Below are 14037 nucleotides of genomic sequence, written 5' to 3'. Positions count from 1 at the left end.
TTGTAATCAATGTGCGTGATAACTCGGTGATAAATTTTCACAACTGGCGAAAAACATTGACGTTTTTTTTTCTCTCATCCATCTTTGCATCTCCACTGCCCATCGACGTTATGGATTACATTTTTTTACCCAAGAATTTATCGCCCGGAAAATGGCATCCATAAAATGCGAATTTTATTTTCAACAAATTTACTTCGTATCGAATGGAAAAACACCGTTTGGTAGACGGACAACTTTCAATTTCGGAAAAAAAATACAGTTTTCTCATTACTTTTTGTCCTATCTTTCCTGAATTTAACATACAAATAAAATATGTAACTTATAGAGAGACAAAAATAATGTGAATCAGTGGCGGCTTGAATATAAAGGGCTGCAGACCTTACAGTACATATTTTTTTAAACTGTTTGTAATAGAGGGAAAGTTTCATTTTTGTGAAGGAAGAATTCACAGTTTCTCATTTTTTAATTATTAATTAAATTAGTTGGTGAAAAACTAAAAAAATGCATAGGAATCAGTGGCGACTATAAGGGCTGCAGCTCCTTCAGTATTTTTCTTTTTGTTTTTTGTCAACATATTTACCTTACGTTGTTTGCAATAGACTGAAAGTTTCAATTTATGAAGAAAGAATTCACAGTTTTTTGATTATTTTTTGTCCTTTCTTTCTTTAATTTAATTTATAAATTATATATAATATACAGCGACAAAAATAATGTGAATTTATCCAAATTAGTTAGTAAAAAACTAAAAAAATAAACAATATTTTGATAGAAGTATGAAATTCGGTCCAGTTTAGTGATAAATTTGCATTTATTTTTGCTAAAAATTTAGGAATTTAACGTATTCCAACAAATAAAGAAATACAGTTTATAGTGACTTGTTGGAAAATTCTAATAAAATAGATTCAGGAAAACTCAAACTTTACACGGAAATCAGTGGCAATGTCTGCATACTACAAAACATTATTTAGTACTGTATTATAATAAATACTTTACAATTTAAGTATTTTATACAATTCATTTTATACTAAAAATATTTACTTATATATAAAATTGAAACTAAAACGAGTCAACAAAACTGTCTTGGTAAATGTTTCTGTTGTCAGATTTAATTAAAAGTAACATGCTGAGGCAGGAGATGACGTGGAAACAATACGTTAATCGAGGGTGTGAAAATAGGAAATTGTTTTTGGACGCGTACAAAATAATTCAATTAAAAGTTCTATTTGAGTGTGAGCATATAGTTTTTTTTGTTTGTTCACTCTTCACCATTTTATAAAGGATACTGTTTGCACAATTCTATTTCGCAACGGAATAATCACAACGACGACAGCTGTGCTAAAACTTCGGACAAAAAATAAATAAAACAGAATTCGTTCCATTTTTGTTACTGCTTCATTTCCCTTTTGATTTCCGAAACAATTACATAAAACATATTCGTTTTTAATACAGTTTTCTAATAGATATAAGCTATGTATCAAAAATTAAAAAAATATCCACATCTATAGTAAATAAAATAAATACATATGGGACATTGATTTTCATACGACTTTTTCTATCAGTAATTTTGTGAAAAATCAAATTCAGACTAGTATACGTAACAAAAAATGTTTGTATATAATAATAATTGTATAATATTGAAACGTCTTTTGCATCAATCTTACAAAGATGTCATACAATTAGCTAGAATTAATATTATTGTTAACGTCAATTAAATGAAGCGTGTGGAACAGCTGTATAGGATTACTGGATAATACCTTTCAGAAGCAGATGAAATCTGTTACCAACAAAACAGAAAACACAAAAAGAAACATGTTAAATCCATTAAAAGATTCAACTGCAATCTACGTAATCCGCAAAACCTACCTCCCCCCCCAAAAACCCTTTACGCAATCTATCCTTCGACCACGTGAAGGTCTTCATTTTAAATTTATAATCGAATAATTGCGGAAAATATCAAGGCGCCACAACTGCCGTGCCACGTAATTATTGCTGTCATAACGGGCTATTAGAGCGTGGTTACACTCCACTAAGCACAATGCTCGACATGTTGATTGTGTAATCATTGATCCAATTAGCGCATATTAAATGAAACTATGCGCGGCCAATTCTCGTGGAACGAAGGGCGAAATTGCTGGGATCGGACAATAACAAAAAAAAATAAAAAGGACAAAACGAGATTAGTATTATATCTACAAAAAAAAACAGCGACAATAAACGCTCGCTCGCTAATGAAAAAGGAAACATAATCATTTCAATTAACTGCAACCCCTCGAAGTTTACATTTTGCTAAGTACGAGGCGAGAGTAAGTAAGAATTATGCTGGCAGGAAAAGCTCACTAAATCTCATTTTTTGTTCGTTTGGTGTAATTATGATTTAGGGGTTGTATCGTCCTGCGCGTTCAAAAATAAAACAATTGGGAAGAAAGGGGAAAAGCATAAAGTAAAAATCATAATTGTGTAAAAAATGCTGCGAAAGGTGGAAATAACAAATGCGGCGAAAAATATATAAAAATGAAAATTTTCATCCGACCCGGAAACACATTTTTCTAACAATATTTTCATTTTTAGAGTTATTTCAAATTACGCAATTATTTTATAATGTTAATAAAAAAATCAGTCTTTGTTTTAATTAAATCAATAGTTAAATATTTGATGTTACAAAATATTTTTTTTTACAATTTTTAATATACTAACGGTAATTAATAAGTGGAAATAATTTATTAATAAACACATTTTTTTTTATTATCTAGGGTAGATCTAGGATCAATATCTGGGTTTGGTGAAAATGATTGGGCTCGGCCCATCTCACGCTGAAAAAGCTACTAATAATGACCCTTATAAGTCATAAACAACATTTTTATACGACCTTATTTTACCGAGAAATAAATCTTTTACTTAATTATATAAGTGTTAAAAACTGTAATTACTTAATATTATTTTTGTAACAATTACGTATGGAATTACCGCTGCTCGTCCGCAAAGGGTTAAAGTAGTTTCACAATTAGCATGTGCACTTTTTTGCACTAATTTATTTGACAGTGGAGTGAACTACACTACAAATAATATATAATAAAATGGATTTACCTCATCTGGAATTTAGGAGATAGCAAATAAATGTACCACGTTCGTTCAAGTTAGGTTCTAGATATTATATAGAATCTGCGAGCCCAACTTGGTCGAAAGTGTAACATTTCAATCATCTCAACTACCAATTGTTCTTATTAATGGAAGAAGACCAAATGTGATCATCTCCTGGAGTCTCAATACATATCAATGAAGGTATTAACACCGCAAAGTTAGCAGCACGTAGGTTAACAATATACGACGTTAGTATAAGCGTTTATACAAAAACCTACTTTTAAACACCGGTTTGTTTATGTTTTTAATCGTTAATTAATTTTATTATTTTCAATCGGTTTTTGAATTACATAAATTTCTTTAAATAACCGATAAACTCTAGTTAGTATGAAATAAGTTGTGGAGTTTGAAAGTGGTGCATGTTAAAAAGTTGTGAATTGTCGGGCTCCAATGGGGATTGTCCCTTAATTAAACGTTAATGCTTGCTGCGTCGGATGTTGGAACGTGCCATTTTCGAAGGGGTCGCAAAGCATTAAATGCGAAAAGGTACTTTGTTTCTTGTTTGTTCAGAAGGCTTAGGGAGAGAGAGAAAAAAAGGAATTGGCTATGTGAAGTGGCGTTGCGTATACTATAACAATAACAATTAAGGGTTTGGTACATGTTTAAGACAAAATAGGTCATGTGTTAAGTAGCTGTCAGCAGCACATAATGATAATAAAGGCGAAGGAATCCGAGTCGAAACTGTGGTTCAGGGCTAAATTCGCACATACAAATTAATTTCGATGCCCGAAACAATGCTTCAAACTCACTCCGTTTTTATTTCTACTTTCTTCCTCTTTTGTTCCACCGACGGGAAATGAGCCGTGTATTTCTTGGAGGGTGATTGTGTTCCTGAATTCACCATTCTCCCCCATTGATGCAGTTTATTTCCGTTTCGCTTCCAACCCACATCATGTTCTTCTTATTCTTTTTTTTCTTGTTGTTCGTTCTTTCCTTCTTGCAGATAAAGTTTCACCTCGTCAAAAATCACGACCACAAAAGGGAGAATGGATTATGATAAACTCGGTCTCATCTTATTTCGCTTTTTATTTCTTCTTCTATATTTTTGTATATTTATACCAGACAGCCTTAATGTCTGGGCATGGGGGTGCGATTAGGGCGACGGACGAATGGCATATCCATTTCCCGTTAATGCGATTTTCACATACGAGAAACTCTCTCTAATTGCTTTATTTATTTTCTCGTTTTTGTTTCGCTGCAACCGCCAGTGCGTTACAAATTACATAAGTCACTTGTAATTGATTGCGTGTCGTTTCGTTGACATTTGGATCAATTGCTGCAGAACAAGAAAGAAAGAAAAAAAATGCTTGACCTCCTACGAACTGTTACTTCGCATTAACTTATAACATATACAAAATGCATTAACATAAAATAATATTATATTTAATAACTGTGCAATATTTGGTATAGAACAATTACATAACATATAGGACGTAGCATCATTTGTTCACAGAACACATACAAAATGTATTCATACTTTTTAATATTTAATAATTTTGTACATGCACATTTTTTAAAGAAACAATTACATAGTACACCTATAGGTTTTTAATAAATTAACAATATCTCTATGCTGTAGAAATTGGAAAAGAAAGTGTTTCGCTGAGATCTGTCGAGTTTTCACGTTTTTCTTAATTACACGAAAATTACGTAACTTTTGTTGTATTTCATGATTGCGTAAGATAGATGCCACCCTTACGCAACTTTCTATAAAACAATAGTTACGTAATATTTGTTACGTAACAGCGAATAGATGATTTTTGCGATATTTACATGAGCGACCACACAATAGAAAGCTGAATATCACACCTTTCCAACGAGCCTATTGGTATCTTCGTGCTTTCATCCAGTCGCCTGCTATGAGCTGTAGAAATTGAAAAAACAGTGAATTGTATTTATTTTTAAAATAACTCGAAAACTAATGAACTTTTATATGATTTTATTGCATAATCATGTACAGGTAATCGTTGCGCAACTTTTTATGTAACAAAAGTTACTTAACGTACTATACGTAACAGAGAAACGACGTTTTTTTCGATAACCCCTTAAGATTTACTTAAAAATCGATTTTCGATAATAACTCGAAAACTAATAAACATTTGCATTTCATATTTGCGTAAGATGGGCGCCACTCTTACGCAACTTTTTGAAACAATAGTTATGTAATGTTCGTTGCGTAACAGGGTGTAGACGATTTTAGCAATTTTTTTCAGTTTTTCTTGAATTTCTCGACAACCCCTAAATATAATAACATGATCGACGACACATTTGAAAGCTGTATATCTCACCTTTCCAACAAGTCTATTGGGATCTGTCGTGAAGACGCCTGCTATGAGCTGTAGAAATTGAAAAAACAGAGAAACGACGTTTTTTTTCAGTTTTTCGTGAATATCGACAACCCCTTAAGATAATTACATCATCGACCACTTGTATGAAAGCTGAATGTCTCACCTTTCCAACGAGCCTACTGGAATCTTCCTGTTGTCATCGAGTCGTCTGCTATGAGCTGTAAAAAATGAAAAAAAAGGATTTGAAACAACAAGTACGTCTATCCTTTGTACGCTGCAAATTGACAAACTGCAATTTAAAAATTCCTAACGTCGAGTTTCGTCGATCCACAAAAATTGGAGCACAAAAAGGCATACAGTATTTGGAAGCCAACGTTGGCTAAAGCCAATCGATATGTGAATGCTTTTGTTTTCTAATTAGTACCGGTAACCCGAGGTGAACAACCCTTCGACAGCGACTTAGAAACTAGTCATACATAATAAATGAATTGGAGTCGCTGTGCCTAAAACTAAACCAATTCCGGTAAGTCGTTGAAGCAATACGGTGAAGGACTTTATACACGTAGGATTCGACTAAAATTCATGATTTATTTGCCAGAAATGTACTGTTTCAGTAATATTAATTCGCATTTCGCCACAATAAATCAACCCTTGGTGGTTTTATAAGAATCTATTCGGAATTAGCCCTTGAATAAAGCAGGGATATTACTAACAGACGTCCGTGGACTCTTGATTTATAGCAATTGTTGCATTACGAAACAATCGGGTAAACTCTGAGATTTCGCTTCGAGCGTTCATTTGTCTGCAAGAACTTCAATTCTAATACAATTGGAACTTTAAAGAGCTAAAGTTTAATAGTTTTTTTATTTTATATTCTGAGAAATTTAAAATAATTTGAAATACGTAATTAATTTATATACATCCTGATATGTTTATTCAATTTATGAAATCACTATAGTAATTAAAACATAATTAGAAATAAATTATCACTAGTAAGATTATTATTTTTTACAATTTTTGAATTGGGAAATTTTCAAAAATGTGCAATGCAATGATGGCACATGCAAACCCTAAACAACAGTTAACAAATTGTTGACAAGAGATGGAGTGTTGGTTCTCGGAGAATCACATTAAGAATGTTGTGGGCCCCAGACACCAGTTAGTTTTACTATTTGAGGACCCTAAACAATTTTTTTGGCATAAGTATGAGAAATAATATGATTGTGATACGGATGATCTTACCAAAGGATTTGTAATTATTACATATAATAACGGGAAGTAATGTCTCTAACTTGAAAGTTGACAACTTTAATAGCATTTGCCCCGGGTAAAGAAAGCTCTGCAAATATAATACACTCCCGCATTCAAGTAAATCCTATCAGCAGTTTTAATTAAGTTTTGACGCCGCTTTATGTTCGAATTAATCAATAAGTACAAAATTAATTTCTGCTAAACAAATTACTTCCGTTTATAAACTGCTTTTGTTTCCTTTAATAACTTTCATTATTTGTGTATGTACGTAAATGCATTTGATATATTCTTGCTCATTTTCCTTTGTTTCTGTTTTGCTTCTTGTTGTCATTTTCAGGCGAAGATAGCAGCAGCAGCGATATCTACAATGTAAGCGTTGCACGTTATCGCCCAGAGGAAATCACCAAATTAGAGAGCAAGACGAAATTCACCAGGAAGGAGCTGCAGCTCATCTACCGCGGATTCAAGCAGGTAAGAGTTATACCAATGTAATCTTTCAAACTCGCAATCGAAAATTGTTGTCGGACATAATTGCGCGTACTAATTGACCAGTCACGTCGCTGCAATAATAACGGCCGGAAGGATGAAGCGAGATCGTGCTAGAAGTTGTAGTAGAAAAAAGAGAAAGAGAAACACATGAGCACAAAGTGGATCGTTTTGTGTTTTGGGGGATGGTTAGGTCTCATCGGTGGCGTAGGGCTGGGGGGGGTTATAAAATGGGTAATGACTGCCATTTACATTCGGTCTCTCGTCTGCAATTTGTCCTCGGCATCTTTTCAACGTGCCCACATACATACACGTGTTCGCAAAAACACACATAGTTCGGAAAGCATTATTTAACATTCAACACCATTCCGAGAACAACAAAAACCAAGTACGTAGCCTGTGTAAATGGCTGGGAGAGAATAATGGCTTAACTTACTTGCTGCAAATGCGAGATTACCACGATAGCTAACCGATCTTAATGGATATAAATTTACTCTAGGTTGCACATAACAAATCCCATCTCTATACCGATCTAATCCTTTCCATTATCAGTTACTACTAAATTTCTACATAAAAATAACAAAGGTCATACATATATAGTTATTTGCAGATGAACTATTTATTTCAACTGCTGCATTCATTTTTTTTTCTCTATCTATTCAATCAAAGTCTGTTGACTATAATTCTCGGATACCTAAGCTTTACTTCTATATCCATAAGTTTTGCACATTAAAAATAGAATAACGAAATAGGACTTTCATGTCGCAATGCTTTAGGATCAAAGGAATCCAACTCGAATGGAAAGAAAAAAAGGACACACTGTTAAGCAGTAAATCTCGAGCTGAACCCACTCATATTTCGAGGACAGTTATTCACCACCAATAAACTGCAATTTACTGAATGTAATTTTCCTTTCAACGCTCCATGCAGGTAATTGAATTTATCTGTTCCCCGACTTTGGTGGTTGTCCCCATTCCAAGCACTACCCTTTGTTACCTTTTTTCTTCTTCCTCGTTTTCTTCTTTGTTTCTCTAAGAGCGCACCGCTTCGAGCCAACTTTTCAATACACTTCAAATTGTCCTGTTTTTATTTTCATCTTTCCTTTCCACTTTCGAAGCAATAAAGACAAGCAAATATTTATATTATTTTCTTCATGCTCAATTGAATTATAAACAATTTTTATTGGATAAACATTACTATAAGCTTCAAGTCAATCAAACATTTTGTCTAATTTAATTACTTGTAGATGATAATGTAAATTTCCATAATTTATTGTATAAATTATAGTAAAAACAAGTTTTTATTCATCTACATCCACATTTTTCACATATATTTATCCATGTTTATCCCATATCTATTGAAGCTTTTACATCTGTATTTATATTTTGTCATCTCTATCACTATTGATTTTTTACTGTATATTTTTGTATCAATCTAGATCCATCTATATTCATGTACATCCATGTTCATCCGTCTTGATCCATATTCATCCATGTTCATCCATATTCATTTATGTTCACCCTTGTTCATCCAAATGCAACCATTTTCATCCATGTTAAACCATGTTCATCCAAATTCATTCTAGTTCATCCATGTTTATCCAAATTCATCCATGTTAAACCATGTTCATCCAGTACATGCACTACATCATGTGCATCAATGTACATTCATTGATATATGCATATTTCTATCTTAAGATAATCTATCTATCTTTATCTACATACATCATCCATATATATCCATATACATAACATCCTACTAAACATGCAAAAGTCAGACCTGAGCTTTGTAATATTTAGGAAATTGGATGTCATTTCAGCAAAGTTAAAGATTCCGGAGCAAATCACCTTCCTACATATTAGCAGCAATGCAGCATAGGTAATAAGGTTGTCGCGTAGAGGTAGAAGCTTAAGAGCACGAGCGACGATGACGCTGGAAGGAATTTAATAAGGGGCGGCAGACATTTTCTATATATTTTTACCAAAGCACTCCTTCAAAATGTATCCCAGATTTATGCATTCTAATATCTCACGCCTCAGGTATCCGAAATTTACGCCCTTAAAGGCGTCTTCTCAGTTTAAAAGTATATTCCGAAAAGCAATTTGCACTATGTACACATTTTTACATTGTGCATTATCAAAATCGTCATACAAATTTTCATATTTTAAATTGAAATGCTCGGAACAGGTGCGAAATTGTAATTAATTTACGCAGTTTCAGGAATTTTTCATCAAAAACATAAAACTACATACACGATTGCCAATTGCGAGCATACGTGCAACAATTTTTTTGCAGCAGCAGCTGTATTCAATCATCGGTGGTATTGATATCCCACACTTAATCTCGCTGAATTGGTTGATTTACCAATATGTAATTTAATGAACTCAACATTATAGTCGGCAATCGATTTATGTAAAATTTTGTTTATTGGTACACGCATAAATGATTTTTTGCACAATTGTTTCATTTTTGACTAGTCTTAATATTCTATAAATTTTAATTCAATTGAAACTCGTAAAACGGTGAATTAGTTGCAGATACAAACGAAAATACAGTGTCTTCACTATTTAGTGATTTTCTCAGAAACTATAATAGATAGAATGGATCAAAAAGATGCATATGAAAGTTGGATAAATATATTACTTTATTGTTGAAATACATTCTCTATGTTATATATGATTTTTGAAAAATCAAGATAGACGATCAAAAAGAATACTTCATATATGGGTTTAAAATTAGGATGAAAGGTTCGGATCTCGAACTAAATTGCAATCCGTCAGGTGGAATCACAGAAATAATTTTTTTTCTTCTTTTATAAAATCTCCGTCCCTGGAGATGGGTTGTTCCTCAGGCGAAGAGAAAAATGGATCGAAAGCAATTTCACTTAAAGTTTAATCAACAAACCACTTAAACTCGCCATTGCGGAGCGTAGATGTACGCGGTCTACCCATTATCGGAATTATTAGTCCTTATGGAATAGTATCGATTCATGATAAATTCGGTATAGAGCTTTGGTCTATCCAATAGACTACAGGAATGTTCGCTGAAAACGATACAACACTAGTTATATATTTATTTTTTTCAGTATTGCTTTGTTTTCCCGAAATAATTGGATTACACGAAACAAGAAACATTAATTCGCGCATTATTTTTTGTTAAACTGCGACCATCCATGCCATCGATTTGCAGGCAGAGTTGAACATATTATAAAAGCTAAATTATATTCGGTTTTCAGGGCGAAATGTTTTAACCGTGCGGCGAAAATATATCCGCTGTTGCGTAATTATTTATCGAAGTGCGACACTCGGCAGGTAGCAGACCGAAAATGTTTACATCTACTTAATATTTGTCAAACATTTGCGTGATTCGTCGCTTCGTTGATTTTTCATTACTTCAAATCACTACGCAATATTCATACTTTCTATACTCTTATATACAAAATTATTATTTGTAATTACATTATTAATAATAATTAAAAGTAAAACTTTTTCAGTATTTCAGACAAAATTTTAGCAAAAATTATTTATTTATTTAAATTTTTATTAAAAATTTCAAGAACTAAATAATTTAATTAATTTATTAAATTTTATTAACAAAAAATTAAAAACTCTGTGACACGCATATTCTCATACAATTCGAACGTTTCTAAATGTATCATTCTTGAGCTGTTCTCTTTTTGATCGACACTATTTTGTTTGCTACTATATAAATCCTTACATAACACTACACATTTTAAATTTCAACAATACCTCGCATATTGCGGCTTCGATCACTCCGGATTCACTATATGTTTCCCTTAATAGTAAAATGAATATAATTATTAATGGAAATTAAACAATGAGAAGATTATACACAATTTTATTTCTTTAGAAAACAATTAATATTAGTAATAATAATTCTATGTTTTTTTTGTCCAATTTCTCAAATAATTGTGAGAAAAGCAAATATGCATAGATTATTTTCTTTCTTCCTAAAAATAAAATGAAAGTGACTCCAGACAATGGGATTTTCGTAGAGTTAAACGTAAATATATAAAGGACAATTTGTTCTCGACTGAAGGAAATCCTATAAACGCGCTCCAGTATCCAAACACTAATTACCCGTGAAGTTGAAAACGGCAAGAAGGATAAATATCCCATTACAATGTGAAATCGTGCTCCTTCTTTAATTAATCCTACCAACATTCAGTGCATTTCAATAGTTTATTTTTATTTCCCTTTTTTTGTTAACCCAATAAAACACATATATATAAAAATAACTAATCTATGTACAATTTTTAATAAAATTAAAAAAAATAATTTCATTTTTTTTTTCGTTCAATATTTATATATCCGTTAATGCTTTAATCATGTTTCCATTATAATGTTGATGGATTTTAACTGCGTTCTATTTTATTAATGACAAGTTTCGCCGAATTATAGAAATAATTCATCGAATTAATTAACCGAATTATCGCTTCAAATCGCTCTGGGTAAAATACAAAAAACATTTATATCGATTAAATTTAAAAAGAAGTATTGAATAATAGAACAACATTATATGTTTTCGTTGATTTCTTCAACAATTCGTTACTCGCGAGGTGTCTGTGAAACACCAACGGGTACAATACCTACCATAACTTTTAAAACTGGTGCTTATGTACCTTATTAATGCAAAATATTTTTAGCAATCTATCAGACGCCACGCCACTGAATTTTGTACATTAGATATTTATTTGCAAAAAAAAACTGAATTAAAGTACTGAAAGCTATACATCAAGTTTCTTGTTTCGAGCGGCAAGAGATGTTTTAGAATGTTGCGTAACTGCGTCTTGATTAATTCGTTCTTCGGGGGCGTTTGGGTTCGCAATCCGGGCAAAATGGTAGACGATCCCAATGGAAATTTCCACAAACGCAAACTCCGGGGACATTGTCAAAAAAAAAGAAAAAAGATAATAGGTGGAAAATAAAAACGGAACCGACCGGAAACAAAACGCGCTTGGAAATAAAAGCAGCAGCAGTCCACCACAAAAAAAATCCTTTCCGAGTTATGAAATACGTGGTACGAGAGCAAAAACTAAATAAACGAACAGCTGGATTGAATAACGTCGATGCGTGTGAGTTTACTAGTTTTTACGTTGATATATAATATTAATTAACTGGGACACCGTAAATTCTAATCCGATATTTCGGACGCACATGTGATTGATACATTTTTACGTTTTAAATCCGAAAATCCCTCAAATCTGTTATAATCTGCAACGATATTAATCAAATGCAACAAAACATTGCATAATTATAACCAAATATTCAATATAATGCGATTAACTTCTCTTCCTATCATATTATACAATGATAAAACACATATTTTTAACACATCATTTGTACTACTAGCCAAAATAGAAAACATTAAAAGTCGTAGTGATAATCATCATTAGGGAAGTGGTACTAGGATAAACCAATAACTATTGTTGGTTAACTATTTTGAACGCGTGGCGGATATATGCGCCATATCCTTTACGCAATGCGACTTTAATAACTCTCTATCCGGAAACTAAATGAAATTATGTAAGGTATTACTGTATATTTTAATATCGAAATGTTTTCATCACATTTCGTTCGTCATGTTAAATGCAAAAAAAAATCCTGATGTTGTTTCCATCCAGTTTCCGTCCATTAGGCTGAGTGATCTGATTTGACGTCAATTCATTGCAACAGAATTCGTAAAATTTCATAAATCTATAAACCGAATTAAACCAAAATTCGTACTGTTCAAAAGGGAATTATGTAAAGTATTATTTTGTCCAATAAGGAAATGAAAGGAGTTTAAGTTTATTTTTTTCTCCATTTAATTTTTTAGTTCGTTCTTCATAAATCCAGTTTCCGTTCATTAGTCTGAGTGATCTGATGTGTATAAATAAAAGTCGCAACTGTTTAATATCATAATGACGGCAGATTCATCTGCGAATGTAATTGAAAAGCGGAAGTTGAACAGCGCCACCAGATGTATATTTGCATGACTGTTTATTTATGTTATGCAATAATGTAATGTATCCGGCTTACGATTGACGTTTATTTGCGTTAGAAATAAAAGCGTATGGGTAAAGAATGCCAATATTGATTGATGTTTCTCGAGGCCAATATCAATATATAATATCTTCAATAAATATGTTTATATATATGTTTATATACATATAAAACGTATGTATAGTCCCAATTTGGAGTTTGTGTATTCGTAGTTGGGATCGATTAGCTGGGAAAAGGGCTGCTTATGTCGACAGAGTCTTTATGTTCAAACGATTTGCCTGCCTTTCAGGCCAAATTTGTGACATATCCATTACTTTTATTGTCCTCTGCCATTGCTGCCAAAAAATATTTCAGTGGATGGGGGGGACAATTTGGGCATCGATTCCCAGCCCTATTAGCAGACCCAATAAAACATCTTTAACCCAGCCGAAGCCCTAGGCTCAGCTCGATCCGTCCAATTCTCTTGGATAGTGCTCCACTTCCGATCAACCACAATAGACTTATTGTCTGGATACTCTGAATGTACATGTTGTCAAGAAAGTATAGGGTATTAACAATTTAAACTATTACAAACAATTAGTTAAATATAGTATATATAAAAAAACAATCACATAATAAAATCCGGATTTATATTTTCGAATTTTTTTTTTCCAATTTTTAGATTAACTATATAGTTTAGTTTTTGAATATTTAATAATTGCATAAGAAACGTTTTTTCATTGTGCATCTTTTGATATGACTACTATAACGTAATGTTTATTAATGACTGACTAAAAATACTGTACTTTCACGTTTAATATAATTAAAATATGCTCATTCATTTTTAATATTAGAATATGAAATTTATCAAATTTTGAAACAGATTTTTT

The 14037-nt window shown here is 32.2% G+C and overlaps 1 protein-coding gene across 1 annotated transcript in view; it reads left to right on the top strand.

Moving 5' to 3' along the window:
* LOC108566748 (Kv channel-interacting protein 2-like) overlaps positions 1–14037 on the top strand; it is a 45633-nt gene that overhangs the window by 15262 nt on the left and 16334 nt on the right. Inside the window, exon 2 of the mRNA XM_017926777.1 lies at positions 7015–7148. Coding sequence (XP_017782266.1) covers positions 7015–7148 — 134 coding nt within the window. The remainder of the gene's footprint in view (positions 1–7014; positions 7149–14037) is intronic.

The sequence above is a fragment of the Nicrophorus vespilloides genome, unplaced genomic scaffold, assembly GCF_001412225.1.
Source record: "Nicrophorus vespilloides isolate i.1.1-1 unplaced genomic scaffold, Nicve_v1.0, whole genome shotgun sequence".
NCBI lineage: Eukaryota > Metazoa > Arthropoda > Insecta > Coleoptera > Silphidae > Nicrophorus > Nicrophorus vespilloides.
The sequence above is the reverse complement of the archived record's forward strand: the minus strand, read 5'-3'. Positions and strand labels throughout refer to the sequence as shown.